General features: G+C 27.4%; 1 protein-coding gene across 1 annotated transcript, besides 8 other annotated features; it reads right to left on the reverse strand.

Annotated features, from left to right (window-relative positions):
- The first annotated feature begins 336 nt into the window (after positions 1-336).
- Positions 337-360: a microsatellite.
- Positions 361-2,975: 2,615 nt separating this feature from the next.
- Positions 2,976-3,005: a microsatellite.
- A 3,463-nt stretch (positions 3,006-6,468) lies between these two features.
- Positions 6,469-7,395, reverse strand: NFIA_096570 (GPALPP motifs-containing protein 1; the record flags this gene model as incomplete). Its single annotated transcript, XM_001261931.1, has 1 exon — positions 6,469-7,395. The coding sequence occupies one exon, from the start codon at positions 7,393-7,395 to the stop codon at positions 6,469-6,471; it is 927 nt and encodes a 308-aa protein (XP_001261932.1).
- Positions 7,130-7,157: a microsatellite.
- A 3,061-nt stretch (positions 7,396-10,456) lies between the features above and the next one.
- Positions 10,457-11,653: a mobile genetic element.
- Positions 11,654-13,659: 2,006 nt separating this feature from the next.
- Positions 13,660-13,849: a microsatellite.
- Positions 13,660-13,855: a microsatellite.
- Positions 13,691-13,775: a microsatellite.
- Positions 13,784-13,859: a microsatellite.
- The last annotated feature ends 5,113 nt before the right edge of the window (positions 13,860-18,972 follow it).

The following is an 18,972-nucleotide window of genomic DNA, read 5'->3' on the forward strand; positions in this document are numbered from 1 at the left end:
TGCTACGAGGCTCCTAGGCCAGTTCCAGGGCTTACCAGACACATTCCGGGTTAGCAATACGGGTGGCGACCCCTAACCTGTGTACCGCCACGGCTCGCTTGCAGGGCTTATTTGACGAGGGAGAACACTAGGCTAGACACCTCTCGGGGTGGTTGGATCATCTAGACGCGAAGATAGGAGCAACGGGCATTACACTGGGCGCATCTACAGGGGTATTAGGGACGAATTCATGCTCGCTGTGGATCAAGTGTATGTAAGGTAGTAGCGGCGTACCCAGCCGCCGGCAGGGACCTGCCGCCACTCGGCCGATAGGGCTGACAGACGCGTGAATGAAATTAATAATAATAATAATAATAATAACCCTAAAAGATATTTATTAGATTTCTATTAGACTAGTTACTTAGCTAGAATATATTATCCCTTAGCATAATAGTAGTTAAAGATAAGCTTATAGTAATCCTAAAGCTAGAATTTCTAGTCATCCTTGCTAACCTTAAAACCTATATTAGGCTTATAGATTAGTTAAGGAATTATATTCTATATTAGGCTACTATTATCTGACTATTATAAGATTATAAGATATAGCTATTAAGTTATAGCCCTATAAAAGGAAAAGCTTATAAGTATTATATAGAATAGATATTATTAGATAATATTATAGATAAGGAAAGAAAGAGCTTTAATTATTTATAAAGCTATTTTAAGAACCTATTAATACTTATCTACTAAAATATAGAACTACTATTATACACAGATATTAACTTATCTAAATATTAAGGCTATGGTATAATGGTTTTTTATATTAAGTAGGATATACCAGGTGACCCTATATTTATATTAAATTAGGATTATTTAAAGGCCTCTCTATAAGATATAGTATTACTAATTATATTTTTAAGTAGAGTATTAATATCTATAAAAAAGAATTATTAGCTAACTAAGTTAGAAGTATCTAGAGTTATTGAAGTATTATAAAAAATCTAGTATATAATTAAGGTATCTAAAGCAGGAGCATATCTGTATACTAATTATTCTATAACTATTAATATTACTTAATAAACTAGCCTATTAATATCTTTTATAGATAAGCTTAATCTATACTTAGTCTAAGCATCCTAATATATATAGCTTTTTCTAAATTTAATAGTATATTATAAGCCTGGAAAGATATATATTATCCTAGGGATATACTATCTTATTTATCCTTATTTATAAAAGATAATCTAGATCTAGCTATATTTAATACTAATCTTCTTGACATCTTATTTAGCTATACTTTCTATAGTAATTCACTAGAATAACCATAACCCATGATTATTAGGGTTGCTTTATCAGATGAATTTAAGAACTAGATAATTAAAGGATATCTAATAGATTACAGATGGTTAAGGGTTATATAAATAATTAATATAAACTCTAAATCCTAAGTATTAGTTACTTTACTATACCACATGCGTAATTACTTATTATATATAAAAGATAGATTCCTTTACATACCATATTCCTTACTCTATGAGATATTATACATTACACATGATGAGAATAGCCATCAAGGTGTTAACAGAACACTAGAATTACTTAATAGTTTAATTTTTAATTATATATAATATTAGGTAAAGTAATATATATGCTATTACCCTAAATATCAGAAAAAATAGATAAGATGATATTAGCTATATAGTGCACTATAGCTAATTATAATACTAGTAATCCCTTTCCACATAATTATAATTAATATTATGGTTAATTTACTAGATACTAGTTTATTTAATGCCCTGATATCTATTACTAATAAATTCACTAAGTAAATAATGGCAATCCCTAGACATACTAAGTAGAATACTTAATAGTAGGTAGATATACTACTTACTACTCTTAATAAGGAAGACTAGGGTCTGCTAAAAGTTATTATTTCTAATAGGGACCTAAAATTTATCTCTTAAGTCTAGATAAACCTAATAAAGATACTTAAGATTAAGTAGTATTATTTAACAGTATATTATACTTAGATAGATAGATAGAGTAAATATACTAACTAGATAATTAAAATTTTCCTTTATTACTTTTATATTACTTAATAGGCTAATTAATTAGCCCTTAGTTCTACTAAAGCTGCAGAGAGTTTTTAACACTATAAGAAATACTTTTATATAAGTAATACTACATGAGCTTATATATAGCATAAATCTCCTCATACTATTAAATATTATATTACTAGGGCCTACTAAATGATCTTTTATATATTAGATATTAGTGATAGAAGCCTTACATTTTGCTATAATAGTAATAAAAGAATATTATGATAAATAATATATACTATATACTTTCCATAAAAATGATAAAGTCCTATTAAAACTCTATATAGGATATATAATATAGTTAACCCTTAGATAGAAGCTTAGTAATTAGTATATAGGCCCTTTTATAATACTAGAAAGGGTTGGCCTATTAGTATATAAATTTAACTTTCTAAAGGATTAGAAGTTATATCTAGTTATTTCTATTACTTATTTAGAGAAATACCATCATAATAACCCTTTTAATTATAAATCAGAAGAACCTGGCCCTATTTATATTAATAGTAATACTAATAAGTATTAGTCCTATAAGCTTAAAAAAATTATTACTAAATAAGAACTTCCTATAAAGGGCAAAAAGGATAAATAGAAAATTAAATATCTTATTAAGTAGAAAGGCTATAGGGATGAATAAAATTAATAGATGTTATTAACCTAGCTGGATAATATATAGGAACTTATCTAGTAATATAAATTAAAGCTTTAAATATATCTATACTTAGTTACTTTTCTTTATATTAGTTACTTATATTTTCTTTATATTATAGTCTTTATATTATTGCTATTTACTATGCTATTTATTACCTATTATATTACCCTAATAATAAGTAATACCTATTATATCTACTATTACCCTCCCTCTAACCTCTCTCTCTTACTGCTATAATTTTATTTACTCTATATATCTCCTATATTATCTCCTATATTACTTTACAGGCTATATATCTTATACTCCTATATTATTTTACTTACTATATATCTCCCATAGAGTAATATATTAAACTATTATTATTACTAGATAAGATTATTAAGTTACTAGTAAATATTTTACCTATATATATATTCTTATAGCTATAATTATATCATTCTCTCTTCCTAAATCATATCTTATCTATATTTTTTATATCTTTAAAGAGTATCCCTAAATTACTAGAGGATACTCTAGAAATATTAATATATTTAAGATTACTTAAGCTTAAGCTACTGCACCTTACTATAAAATCTTTTTTTAAATTATACTTAGAATGCCTATCTTTAATAATTATTAATACTAAACTACCATCTTTTTCAGATTTTTTATAGAATAAGTTATAATCATTATTTAAGCCCTTAATAATCACTAATGCTAAATAGTATGTAAATTAGAAGGATAATCTAGACACTTATATAATAAAGAATTTAATACAGTATACTGTTAGATAACTTAATTATAGGCTATATACTAAAGAATAAAAAAGATCCTAATATTCTTACTATTATTAAAAAATAGATTAAGATAGCTTAGTAAGCAGTATAAGGCCTAGCCTATAGTCTATTCTTATTTATACCTAATAAGTACTATATATTAGATCTTAATATTATAAAGATTATAGCAGCACTGCCTATAGTACCTAAGTTTCTTAATATAGATATACTAATACTAGTTATAGGTTTAGTAAAGGACTAGCTATATTTATACTTAGAAGGACTTAATATATTCTAGAAGATTATATATACTCTAGCCTATATTAAGTGTAAAACTACCTTATCTTTCTTTAAACTTTATAACTCTACTAGAAAGATAATATCTACTAAAGATTATCATCTTTTCCTACTAGATAATAAAAAGGTTGAAAGACTATATATAGTGTAGAATATATTTAAAAATTAATTAATATATATTAAGAACATACATACTAAATATAGAATCTTAATAATAAAATTCCATATTATATATTAAGCCTGGGAAGTCTCTATACTAGAGGAATACTAGGTTAAGAAGTCTATTATAACTAATATTTATAGATAGAAAAAGGAGGAGGACTATAAGAAAGATAATAGTAAATATAATATATTCTTCTTCAGAGATCTTAAGATGCCTAATAACTGCCTTATTTATCTAAGTCAATAGAATAGACCTAGAGGTCTACTACTACTAACCTAGATTCTCTAGTAAATATTAGACCTAAATATAGCTATTTAGAAGGTTAATAAAGTAATTTAAGAGCTTATTAAATTAAAGAAACTAATATATTCTGTAACTATAGCCTAGGGTATAAAGTATTTCTTTTTTAAGCTTTCTAATAATAAGGATAATACTGAAGATATTAATATACTAAGTAATCTAGCTAAGTATAGAGATTAGATAGTAGACTATTATATAGCATAGGATGCTGCTAGATTACTAGTATAGAGAAAAGATATTCTTACTAAATATAACTTATCTAATGAAGTTCTACTTAATAAGAAGGACTAGCTAGTATTACTTAAAGTACTTAGTATAATAGTATTATATATTAATAAAGATACTATAAATTATTCTTAGGGAAAACCTGCTATAGCATTATAATAGATACTTAAAAAGATAAAGGCCTATAATAAGAATATAATATTATAGACCTAGCTAGAAAAGTACTTTAATAGATTAAGAATACATACTTTAACTTTATAGATAAGGATTGTGATGCTTTACCTGGTAGTGGTGTAGATGATTAGAGGCTATTAGGTAAAGCTAGGAAGTATGTTACTAATTTATTAAATAACCTATAGTAGTTATATTCTATGACTTTTATTTTATTAGCACTTCCCTTATATTATTAGATTACTCTATAACTCTTGTTTTACAGATTACTATATCCTTTTCTTTTTCTCTTTTTTCTTTGACTTCATGCAGAACCTTATCACATGCCCTATGTATGTTTATTAATGATAGCAGATAGTAAGAATGAAGAAGCATCTTCCCCATCATATGAATATCAAGCCCTACCAGATAGCTTACTTATTACTACTACTAAATAAGCTAATATAATTATATCTCTTACTTATTATATAAAGAGTATACTAAGCTATTACTAAGATTATTTTAAAGTAAGAGTATAAAGAACTAATTAGTTAATTCTATAAATATTTAATAAAGAAATAATAATATTTAAATACTAGATATAGTAATTAATATCTCTTAATAATAATTAGATATAGATTATTATAATAATAGATATTAACTAAGCCTCCTAACTCCTACTACTAAGAACTCTATAAACTAAGTTTAGCCTAGGTAGAGAAGTATAGGATATTAATAGCTATATTAGTAGGTTAATATAATCTATAAGTATATATAGTAATATCTAGTAATTATTACTATATATATAATTATTTAGATTACTATATTCCTTAATAGCTCAGGTGGAAGTATAAAAGGGGGAGGTAGAATCCCTTTAATACTAGTAGGATATATATAGGGTAGCTATAAGCCTACCCCCTATCCTTACACATTTTAAAGGACCTCCTCCCATTGTGATGAACATTATTCCACAACACAAATGGCACAATCTACCATAGGAGGTATCTGAGTAGCACTATAATATAATACTAATGCATCTACCATGATAGAAGGGATCACACATCTAATATAGTATAACCAACCCCTATAACATTAGTCTTTAGGGTCATGCGTAGCGCGACCCCACCATCTCAACAAAAACTACCATCTTGATGATAGATCCCTAAAGATTATATATTTCCTATCTTATTGACCACGTGAAGAATATAAAATCTTGAGAAAATTATGATAAAAAGGTGCTATCCTAGAATCCTGACATACTATTTTTATATAGCCTATAGTCTATATTACTACACTATTATGATATATAAGATTAAGGTTATATATATATATAGCTAGTATTCCTATCTTTATATATAGGATTAGCTATCTAATATGTAATTTATGCTAAATAGTATACCTATTATATAGGGGTCATTCTCTTTTATTAATATATATAGAGGATATAGTCGAACATGGTAGACTTAAGATCTACCCCTAATTCTTAATATCTCTAGATACATCACTATAATTTTTTAGACGAGAGATATATATATTAAAATAGCACCTATAATCTATATACTTAATTTTAGATCATTATAGTTATGTTTTGTTAAGAAGAATGAAACTTTAAATATCCAGTTTAGTATGGGAAAATGGATTATCATTGATGTTGAGATGTCAATTTTTATTGAGATAGCATGGTTGGTTAGTATATTAAAGTATCACAATCCCAGTATGCATATCTCAGTAAATAATAATTAATATCCACATGATGCGCACATCAACAGATAAGTTTTAAAAACACATTAGACTAGTGGTGTAGTTCAGATTGAGTGAATCCGCTAGTCTGGTCTCAACAGATAGCTCAAGCTACAGGTATCTTCCTTTGGTAAATTTTGAAGCAAAGTCGACAGCTTCACCCGCTTGTTTCTGATGTTGTAGAGTAGACAGCTTTGGCGCTGAGGCCATATCCGTTGCCCAGCGGAAAGGACGACGACTTGGGTCATCATTGGAAGAGGACATCAATGAATTTGTGGAGGATGGTGGCAATATTTCAGACACTTTTGATGAATTCTGGAAAGGCGTCAGAATAGGCTCTTTAGTACAGACTTCAATGGCGTATCCGCTGAGACTTACATGCTGCCTCGGTGGGCTTTTCGACGCCATTGATGTACTTGATCTACCGTGACTGAGCACAGGTTGAGACGAAACCCCCATGGCCTCATCTTGCAAGCGCTTTAGCTTTTGCTGCGGAGTTTCTGTCCAAGTTATATCCACTTCTTCCCCTGAATAACTGAGCGATTGCCCCCCTTGAAACTTCCTATTTTTCAATCTAGTCGGATCAAGCCTCGAGCTCAAATCCGATGGTCTTGGAGGTCGCAACATCCAAATATCACGCTGAGAATTGTTGTTGTGGGCGTCTGGCTTTCCTGACTGTATATGTGACTCAGTGTCCACCTCGACCTTATTGGGATTTGCAGTAACGTCACCCCCTAAAGGGGGAAGGCTGGGACCATAATCATCATCAGCCTCTTCATCTTCGTCTTCATCTTCGTCTTCCTGGCTGGGACCATCAGTTCTGGTACTCTCAGCACGCTGTTCAGCTTCGGCGTCCTCAAGATCATATGATAATGGCAACACTGGTCCAAAAACCTTCCGCCGTTTCAGCGCAGGACTGGTCTCATTATCACTGCCAGGATCACCAGATTTCCGCTTTGTATTATAATCCATTGAACTGCTCATGTTTTCTGTTCCTGGTATTGCAGGCTTACCTATGTGTTGATGATTATTAGTCATATTTACAGGTTGAATCACAAGATTACATAGTTCACCAGCCTCACGTGTTTCAAAATCATAGGTGGGTATGCTAGACCTAATACCCGATACAGGCACCATACCATTCTGTATCAACACCATTCTCTAAAGCTCCACCTTATTAGCAACTACCCCTCCTCATAGACACCCACCCTTACTAAAAGCAGTATATAACCAGGTTTACTACTGACCTCCATAACCCTAAAATTTTAGGGTCCTAATACAGACACCATATCTTCTTTTATTAACACCATCCCCCCTCCCCCATTCTTATTAGCACCAGGGCACCTGCTGAAAATGGTAACAGGTCTAGACATTATATAATGACTACCATAACTGGTATTCACTTTCGGTGCATGGGCTTATAAAGCTAGTTTTAATATATAAATAAGTAGGGGTGGCATGTGATAAGCATATAGCAGTATCCCTATGGTAATAAAAAAAACTTTAGTAAAAAAAGGACTATAGCTACATTAGAAGTAGTATAAAAATATAGCTATATAATATTGGCTAATCGTTCATCACGGTGGGCGTGGAGTCTCCAAATCATGTGAGGGTAGGGGGAGGCCTGCGGCCGCCGTGTATATGTCCTGCTAATATCAACAGACTCCCGCGCTCTTTTATAATTCTACCTAAGCTATGAAGGAACATAAGGGTCTACATGATTAGGTACATATCAATGATATCTACTAAATATTCTCTTTACACACCCGTAGACTCCATCAAAGTCATATACATACCGGTCAATATCATAATATTATAAACTAAGCAGGTCACTAACAGCAGGTACAAAACAATAGTTTATAGTAAAATAGTAATGCTATTATTGGAAAAGCAAGAGTCTATAGTAATGAGAATATATAAAAAATTAAGTAACTTATATTATAGTTTATATATTTACTTAGTTTTTATTTATATTACTAATAGGTTAGCTAGGTAGCTAAGGATATTCAGATAATATATATAATTTATTAGTAATCCTTAAATAATATATTAAATTTTTTTTAATCTTAATGAAGACTAGATGTCACAGGCTAGAAGCCTTAGAAACCTATGACCTAGGTTTAGACAGTAAGAAATCACTAAAGGAGAAATCTAGCTAGGGCTGTGGCAGCCAACATAAAAAGAAGTATATAAGTAGTTCATAGGTCACATAGTAAAGCAGATTACTATATTAATTAGTATGAAGTTATATAACTTACAGCTAGTATCTAGTTTAGATATAACTTTATAAAGGCTAAATAGCCTAAGTACCCAGCAGGCCCTGCCTACTATACTACCCCTCTCCTCCTTCTTAGAGGTGGTAGTTTCCCAGGTGTTAAGCACTGCTATATTAGTAAGGTTAGTAGTAGGCTCCTATATAGGGTATTTATAGTCTATCTATTTAACTAAGATAGTAGCCTTACCTAATTCACTTCTTATATTTATCTAGAATCTCTTTAACTATATATTTAGCTTTATTATCTATAAGCTTTAGGGGTGGCTAGTAATTATTATTTAACTAACTTAGTAATAGATTATCTGTAGTAGGCTATAAGAGGCTAATATAGAATATATTATATATATCTAGTAGTGTGTCTAGTTAGTAAGTATATAACCTAATAGCTTCTAGTACTATAAACTTTATATACTATATATTAAGCTTTTAGCTTAGGTAATCTATCTAGATATTTTATAAGTCTAGCTAGATTTTAACTTAATAGTATAGCATAGGGCTACTAAGTAAGAGTAGTTTAAGTATTCTTCTTAATACTATTAAGTAGTAGTAAGTTCTAACTAGGCTATATTAACAGCTTCCTTTATCTTTATTATAATTACTTTAGCTCTCTCTTTTAGTAAGCAGGCTATATTTATAGTAATAGCCTCTTAATCTAGTAGTTTAACTTATAATAATTTAATATTATATCTATGGTCTAGGAAGAATAGACTAACTCCTATACTTATAGTATCTTAACTATTAATAGCAAGCTAGGCTATTAGTAATAATAACTTCTAGTTAGTCTAGGAGTAGTTATAGAAGTTCCTTAGGTAGGCCTCTAGTATAGTATTTATTTATTTAATCTACCTATCTATCTATAGATAGAAGGCTATTAAGAGTTATTACTTAATACCTAGTTACTTATAAAAGTACTCCCAGAACTAGCTGATAAACTATAGATTATAGTCTAATATAATTGTGCTAGGAATACTATAATAGCTAATAAATTAATTAATTAATAACTATACTATTATCTCTAAATCTATTTATTTATAGGGTAATAAAGATCATACCCTTACTAAGCCTATTACTAATTACTATACTATCTTTATAACCATTAGATGTGGGTAGCTTTATAATAAAATTAATAATAATCTCTTACTATTTATAATCTAGGATTAGTAATAGCTTTAGTAGTCCTTAGTATTACTTATATTATATATAATTAGTACTATACTTATTATAGTTCTACATAAAATATTAGATATCTATAGAGAGCTCTAGCTAGTAGAAGTTTTAGATAACTATTATATATGGTATGATTTTCCTAGGATAGCCTATAAGCACTAAGTTATAGGTCTCTTATAGTATCCTTATTTATAATAGTTCTAAATTAGGAACCTATTTATGGTTTTAATATAGTAGGTGGCCATCTAGTGATATTAAATATTTAGTAATTAATACCTATATATATAGCTTGCTAGGGAAGTATGTGGCTCTCTTCTCTAGGGCTTAATATATCTTACTTAGAGTAGTATTATATAGCTAGGCCCCCCTCTAGTATTCTTCTAATAGTAGTAGTAGCTTATCTGTAAGGGTTATACATAAGATTATATAATAGGTTTAATTAGTATATTAACTAGTATAATTATTTAATGACCTTATGTCCTTACTAAACACTACTTTATGGGTGCAGGATACTTATATATATATCTAGCTAGTAATAGCCTGCAGCAGTACTAAATAATAATTATATGCCTTAAGCCTATTATCTTCTATGTTCTATATTATATCTTATTCCTATTATAATAGGGTATTAGGCTGAGCTGCTAACTTCCTAGACTAATAATATATCTTATAGTTAAATTAGCTTAGCTAGTATAACTAATATATCTGCTATTTATTAAGCCTATAAACTATCTTAAAGTATTTAAGGTTATAATAATCTATAATAAGCTTAAATTACAGCAGGCTAATTAGTTCTAATTCCTATTCCTTAAGGGTGTTAATAATGGCTAGTAGCTTCTTATTATATATCTTATAGTTATACTCTGCTGGTGTATTCTTCCTAGAGATATATATAATAGGTCTTAGCACATCATTATTATTATACTATAATATAGTAGCTTCTATTACCTAGTTTAAAGTATATATCTTAACTACTATTCTTCTATTAGGGTTAAACTATATAAGGATTAGGACTATAGTAAATATCTTCTTTAGTAATTTAAAGGCCTTAGCCTACTTATCTCTCTATATAAAAGAGGCTTCTTTATATATTAGCACTATTAATAGTTATATAATATCTAAGAAGTTCTATATAAACTAGTAATAGAAGTTTATAAAGCCTAGGAATAATTATATATTATATATAGAGGTAGGAGCCTGTTATTCTAGTATAGCCTTTACCTTATTAGGGTCTATTTATATACCCTTACTAGCCTCTATTATAAATTTAAGATACTTTATACTTTTTACTTTAAACTCATACTTATTAATATCTAGTTATAACCCTGCATTCCTTAAATATTTAAGTACTAGGTAGATATATTACTAATACTCTACTAATAACCTATTAATAAAGATTAGTATATTATTAATATATATAGAGGTGAATTTATCTAGGAAGTCTTAGAGTATCTAATTAATATACTATTAGAAGGTGCTAGGTGTATTTATTATGCTAAAGGGGGTAACTAGCTATTTAAATAGACTAAATTATATATAGAAGGCTGTTAACTATTTATCTTCTAGGGTAATATAGATCTTATAGAAAGTAGTAATAATATCTAGCTTAGTAAACTACTTTACTTTTATAATATATTTTAAGGTCTTATTAATTAAGAAAAGTAGGTATTAATCCTTCTTTATAATTATACTTAGAGCATAGTAATTAATATAGAATTATAGCCTATCCCCTAACTTATAAGTAAAGAGTACTAGTGCTATAGTTATAGAGCTGCTAGTATAGATAACGTCTTTATCTAATAGTTCTATTAATATTTTCTATAGTACTAAGAGTTCCCTGTGTGATATACTATATAATAGTCCATATAATGATTCTATTAGCTTCTCTTTCTCATCCTTAACTAGCTTAATTTAATAATTAACTTTAGGATAGTATAGTGGTAGCTTATTAGTCTTCTTCCTATTAAATACTTCTAGGAACTTATAGTAATGCACTAGCAGCTTTATAGCTAGGTTAGTATACTTCTTAACCTATAAGGCCTTCTTAATATCCTTAATACTAGTAGTAAAGATCTATATAGTTTTATCTTTCCTTTACTACTAGCTATAAACTATAAACCCCTAGGCACTAATCTATTTTATTACTAGTTTTAGCTTATTCTTAATACCTTTCACTATAAATCTATCTATAAGTTTTAGCCAGGGTCTCTCTACTTCTACTATCACCTTCTAATCCCTTATTTATAGGATTCCTAAAATTAGATTAGTGCCTTCACCTAGCTTAGGCACCATGTAGGCATAGACTATATATTAGTAGTTATTACTAATATCTAGAGAGAATTAAGTAATAGTTAAAATAATACTACTTATTATACTAGTATAGTTCTCTAGGTAAATAGGTTTAATCTTAATCTACTCTAGTTATAGCTTCTAAGTAAAGTATTTAGCTATAACTACATAAGATATATATCTAGTATTAGGAAGGATTCTATAATTATATTCCTTATTAATAATACCTAATAAAATGAATTCAGGAGCATTAAATCTAATAGCTTATTAAAACTATCCATAACTAGTAAGTTATCTTTTTTTTTAGGGCATAGAGGATACTAGCTCTTTAGCTATATTAATTATTTAATTAGCCCCTATAAGAGTCTCTTTATAGGAGTAACTTATTTTCTAACTTACTTACTTTATTATTTTTAAGTAAGGGTCTAATAGCTTAAGAAGTATATAATACCTTTAGTTCCTTTCCTTATAAGGGAATAGCTCCTAGGTACTAGTAATCCTTAATTATATAGTTTAATACTCTGCAGTGTAGGCATCTCCCTTTACTATAGTAATAGGATAGTTTAGTTTTATTAACCCATTTGGCGCGGTGCTATTAGTAGGCTAAGGTTATAAAGAAGGGCTTCTCTATAATATTATTAGAGTTTGCTATAGCTAGGGCTGGGTTTACTAGTAGTATAGGAATATAGACAGCATAGCTATAGCTAGTAGTCTATATATTTCTTCTATACTACTTAGCTTAGGCTGCTCCTTATGCTTAGAAGGCTTTAATTTAGTCTATAATTATTTATAGCTATTAATAACACCTTTTAAAACTTACCTTCTTAATTATGCTAAAAAGTTATATTTATATCTCTATATTTAAGGTGCTATTAATAAAGGTTTACTTTATATTATTAGTCTAGTTATAGCCTCCTACTTCTATTAATAGCTAGTTAAAGTCTGCTAGTATATTATAAAAGGGGTAATTACCTTATTATAGATAGTATAGTTCTTCTATAGCCTTCTCTATATAGTTCCCATCTTAAAATATAAGATTAAGTCAGTTAATTATTTATTCTAAGTCTACTCTAGTTATTATATAATTCTAAGTATACTAATCTATCTAGGGGCTTATTATAGTAATAGCTTAGTCCTTAAGCCTAGTAAAAGCATATTATATATAGTTATAGTAGCTACTAAATACTAAGTAGTTAACCTCTAGCTTCCTTAGGAGGTTGGAATAGAAGATATTATATATAGCCTTATTAGCACTGTTATAGTAGTTAGGGTCTGGTAGAATTAGTTTAGGCCTCCTTATAGGCTTATCTATAAGGGTAGGTACTGCAGGGACTGTCTAGGGTGTAGGCATTACTACTATAGGGGCAGCCTCTACCTAGGGGGCCACAGTGGCCTACTATGTTTTAATTTAGGCTATATAATTAATAATCTCTTATAGCTACTAGGCCATTTGGGCTATAGGATCTATTTATATAGTGTTCTATTATGGTAGATATTCTTCACTAGGTCCTTTAGGGGATGTTAACATCTGTGATAATATGTTATTATAAGCTATATTATTAGTTGGCTGCTTTATCTAGTTCATCTAGTTTGTCTGGTTTATCTAGTTTATCTAGTTTATCTAGTTCTTCTAGTTTATCTGGTTTATTTATTCTTCTAATTTATCTAGTTTATTTATTCTTCTAGTTCTATTGGTTTATCTGGTTTGTCTAGTTCTTCTAGTTTATCTGGTTTATTTATTCTTCTAATTTATCTGGTTTATTCATTCTTCTTAAGATATAAGTGATTTCTAATATCACAGGCTAGAAGCCTTAGAAACCTATGACCTAGATTTAGACAGTAAGAAATTACTAAAGGAGAAATCTAGCTAGGGCCATGGCAGCTAACATAAAAAGAAGTATATAAGTAGTTTATGGGTTATATAATAAAGCAGATTGCTATATTAATTAGTATAAAGTTATGTAACTTACAGCTAGTGTCTAGTTTAGATATGACTTTGTGAGGGCTGAACAGCCTGAGCACCCAGCAGGCCCTGCCCGCTACACTAGATGTCTCCCTATTATACCTCTAAATATTCCTAAAGTAATAGACTAATAGTCATCTTAGTTAATATCTTTAAATATTTTAAATAGTTAATACTTTTATTGCCATGGGCTAGAATAGAAGCCTTAGAAACCTACAACCTAGATTTAGATAGTAAGAAATTGCTACGGAAGGAATCTAACTAGGGTTACTATAGCTAAATATAAAAAGGGAGTATATAAATAGTATATAGGGTTATATAATAGGATAGACTAGTATATTAATTAGTACTAGGTCATATAACCAGCAGCTAGTGTCTAGATTAGATGTGACTTTGTGAGGGCTATATAATTCAGTTGAATAGCCTGAGCATCCAGCAGGCTCTGCCCGCTACATTTATAGACTTATCAACTCAAAATACAGCTATACTATATTAATAGTTTAGAAGAATAAAATAGCAATTTATTATAAATTCTATAATTTATATTATATTAAGCTTATTTAGGTCTATCCTCCTAGTATAAATAGGCATTAATAAAAGTAGAATTTATAGAAATAAACAATTATTTTTAATATCTTCTATACTTACTAGTAGAGGATAATGAGTATATAGCCTAGGTAGTAGTCTAGTATATATTTATAATAAATATAAACTACTTATATCTCTTATTACAGTAATAATAACCTACATAATAACTTTTATTTTATAGATCTTAAGAACACCTTTCTTCTTAGAGAAGATTGAGATAGTATTATATTATTATTAGAATTACTCTTTAATTAATTAATAGTATAAGAATAGGATCTTTTTAGTAGCTAAATGATTTATATATAGTTAGTTCTTTAGAGATATTCTGAAATTTAGTACTATTTGATTAAAACTAGAAAATACTATTTAATTCTTCCTTTTTAAGACTTACTCTTTATAATATTTATTATAGTATTTTATCTATTTTAGTAACCTTATATTATTATTCTCTTAATCTTTTTTGAAGTCTAGTGAGTTTCTTAAATTTTATAATAATAATTAAGATCTCCCCCTCTATAGTACTATCTTTAGTATAAATATAGAAGTCTAGATTATACTCTAAGTATTTTAAAAGATAACTTTTTCATATATATTTTCTATTTTATTAATAAATAAATTCTTTCTTTTTCTAAGGTTAGGGCCTAGTTTATTTATTCTTTATTAATAAGTCTTAGGGTAAAAGTTTAATTTATTTAATTTATTTAGCTATTATCTCATTTATAAAATATAGTAGATATCTTTATTTAATTTTTAAAAGATAATAAAGTTTTATCTAGAACTTATAAAAATAGGTCCTTTAGTCTAATAAACATAGTTCTATGTTCTAATGAAATAACCCAGCTAGTTCTACTATAGTAATTTTAGTTAATATAAAGAAGAATAAGGACTATCCTAGAAATTCTATTTATTATAACTAAGATACTATTAATTATTTAATTATTATTATTAATCTGTAAATCATTAGAGGTAGTCGTATAATAAAATCTATTAATAGTTTACTAAATAGGTAAGAGGGTAATAATAATAAATTAAGTTTATTATAGGGCCTATACCTTAGAGTATCTTAGTATATTAAAAACTTCTTAGTATATACTTTAATATCTTATTATATTTATAGTAAAATTTTTATTTTAATAATATTTTAGAATAATTTCAGCTGAACTATTCTACTAATAGTCTACCATAATATTGGAAATAATGTTCATTGCAATGGGAAAGGATCCTTTGAAATGTGCAAGGGTAGGGGGTAGGCCTGCAGCCGCCCTGTGCATATCCTACTGATATTAAAGGGATTCTACCGCCCTTTTATAATTCTACATAGACTATTAAAGAATGTGATGATCTAAATAATTATATATATAGTAATAATTACTAGATGTTACTATATATACTTTATAGATTATATTACCTAGCTAATATAGCTATTAATATTACATCCCCCCCTACCTAGGATAAACTTAGTCTACAGAGTTCTTAGTTAGCATAGAGGTAGGGAGGCTAAGTTAGCACCTACTATTATAATAATCTATATCTAACTATTACTAAGAGATGTTAATTACTACATCTAGTATTTAAATATTATTATTTCTTTATTAAATATCTATAGAATTAACTAGTTAGTTCTTTATGATCTTACTTTAAAATAAATATTAGTAATAGCTTAGTATATTCTTTATATACTAAATAAGAGGTGTAATTAGATTAGCTTATTTAAAAATAATAATAAATAAGTTACCTAAGTAATTAGGAGTCTTAATTAAGAGATAAAGAATTATAGTAAATATTACTAATTATACATAGTAGTAAATAAATAAAATTAATAAAGGTAAAATTACCTAATAATTATTAATAAATAAGTAAGTATAAAATTTATTACTAGTATATATAGCCTATATATAAATACTCCTAACTTTTTATAGTTTATTAAGGGTAAGGTTTTATAAATAACTTATTTAATAGAATAATAGCTCTTTAGATTACTCTTTATATAAGTTATAGAGTTATTAGAACTATTATTATCTATTTTATATATTTACTTATACTAATTAATTTACTATTATTCTATTTTTATATATAACCTTATTAGATACTATTTATAATTTTAAATAGTCTTTTAGTAGAGATAGAGAACTAAAGATTAAACTTATTATAAATTCTATCTAATAGTTAGTTATTATCCTTTATTAGTATAGTATTAAAGTTAATACTACTTATAACTAATATACTAAGTCTAGTATATTTAAAAAATATATTATAAGATCTAAGTATAATTTAGTAGGTACTACTTATATATATTTTTTAGGGGTTATATATAAATTACCTCTAGAATAGTAAATTAGTAAAATATAATTATTACTTAAGTTATATATAAGAGGAGAATTCTAATAATAATATATGTTTTTATCCTATTAATTCTCCTTCTTTTAGCTTATTTATATAGTATAATTCTCTAGGCTAGTAGATTATTATAGATAGGCTCTTAATAATAGACTTACTTTATAAGATATTCCCCCCTAAGTAAAGAAAGTTATTAATAACCCTATTAAAAAATAGTTAAATATATCTAAAACTTTCTAGATCTCTTATAAGTCTACTATATTTTTTTCTACTAGTATTACTATATATACTCCCTTAGTTAAGGCTAGTTTAGGTTATATTAGTTATTACTCTTCTATTATTAAGCCCTCTATTATTAAAGGTTCTTTATCTATACTTAATAAAAGAAAAGGATTCTTATTAAAATATCTTTATAAGATTCTATCTTTTAGTTCTACTCTATTAAAGAAGTATTATTATAATCCTCTTAATAGGGAGGTTCTTTCCTAGCTTATATTAATAGTTAACTTTAAGAACCTAAATTATCTCTATTTAATCTACTCTAATTTATCCTACTTTAAAAAGTTTATTAATAATAAAATTACTACTCTAGAGTTAGAACTTAACTCCTTTTAATATTATATAGGTTAGCTATATCTTATTAATATATTACTAATATACTCTTAATCTTTACTTATTACTATATTATTTTATTGAGATACCCTTCTCTATCTACTTTAAATATACTTCTAAATATTTAGTAGATTCCTAATCCTTTTAAGTTATTTTTAAAAGATTATTATATAAGAATAAGGGGTTATTAACCTTAAATATCTTATATACTTTAATAGGTAAGTAGATTAATAATCTTATCTTTTATAATCTTTATATTAATATAGCTAATATCTAGAGTTTAGTTAGATTCTTTCTAATATTAGTTTCTACTAATTATTAGCTATTAATAAGATTCTCTATTCTATATCTATTAGATTTAGTAATAGTATAAGTACTAATAGATATAATTAAAGAATTTAATATAGGCTAAATTATTTACTCTAGAATTTCTAAGGGGATTTATTATAAATAAGAACCTATTAATTATATTTAAACTATAATTACTATATATTACTATCTTATATTAAGTTTCTTTTAATAGTATATATTAATAGCTTTTTATTAGCTAGAGATTATATATAATTAATATATTTGTAAAGGAGCGGCTATCACCCAGCCACTCTACCATACTAACACCCCTTAATTATTTTTAACCTCCTGTTTTCATACCTTATATTATTTTCATTTCATTACTGCAAGCATCTAGGATAGGTAGTAAAGATAAATAGTATTATCCTTATCTAATATTAGAGAAGATAAGGATTAGTCTTATTACTAAGTAATCTACTACTTCCTATACTATCCTAACCTAATATTCCATCTTCTATTATTCCTAATACTTACCTAGTTAATAGGCTAATCTATCCTGCCCTATAGATTATCCTTTATAGTTCTAATCCTTCTTTTTTAACTACCTAAGTATTAGTTACAATGCCTACTAGTCCTGGTTTATCAGAGGTTACTATCCCTATGGCTATGCCTATATAATACTAGGAACCTGTTAGGGATATACTAGCTAAGAATAGTAACTTCTCTACTCCTTCTAACTAGCCTAGGAAGCTAAGTAAGGATGATATTTAATAACTTCTTTAATATATTACTAAACTTAAATAAAACTAGGAACTTAGGAAAAGTACTAAATTTATTAGATATAAGATAAGTAGCTATTAAAATAGCAACTTTTTACCCTATAAGGATAAGTAAGAAGTTAAATTTAAAAACCTTCCTACTTTCACCCTGAAATATTTATTCTAGAAAAGGGAAGAATGGATTAGAGATATAGAATATATATTCTAAGAAGCCCCTAGGAAATATAAACCTAATACATTTAAAATTATTACTATAATCTTATAAATAGAATTAACTTATAGGCAGAGATGGTATAGCAAAGTTTAAGAAATAT

The sequence above is a fragment of the Aspergillus fischeri genome, genomic scaffold (genome assembly GCF_000149645.3).
Source record: "Aspergillus fischeri NRRL 181 1099437636262 genomic scaffold, whole genome shotgun sequence".
NCBI lineage: Eukaryota > Fungi > Ascomycota > Eurotiomycetes > Eurotiales > Aspergillaceae > Aspergillus > Aspergillus fischeri.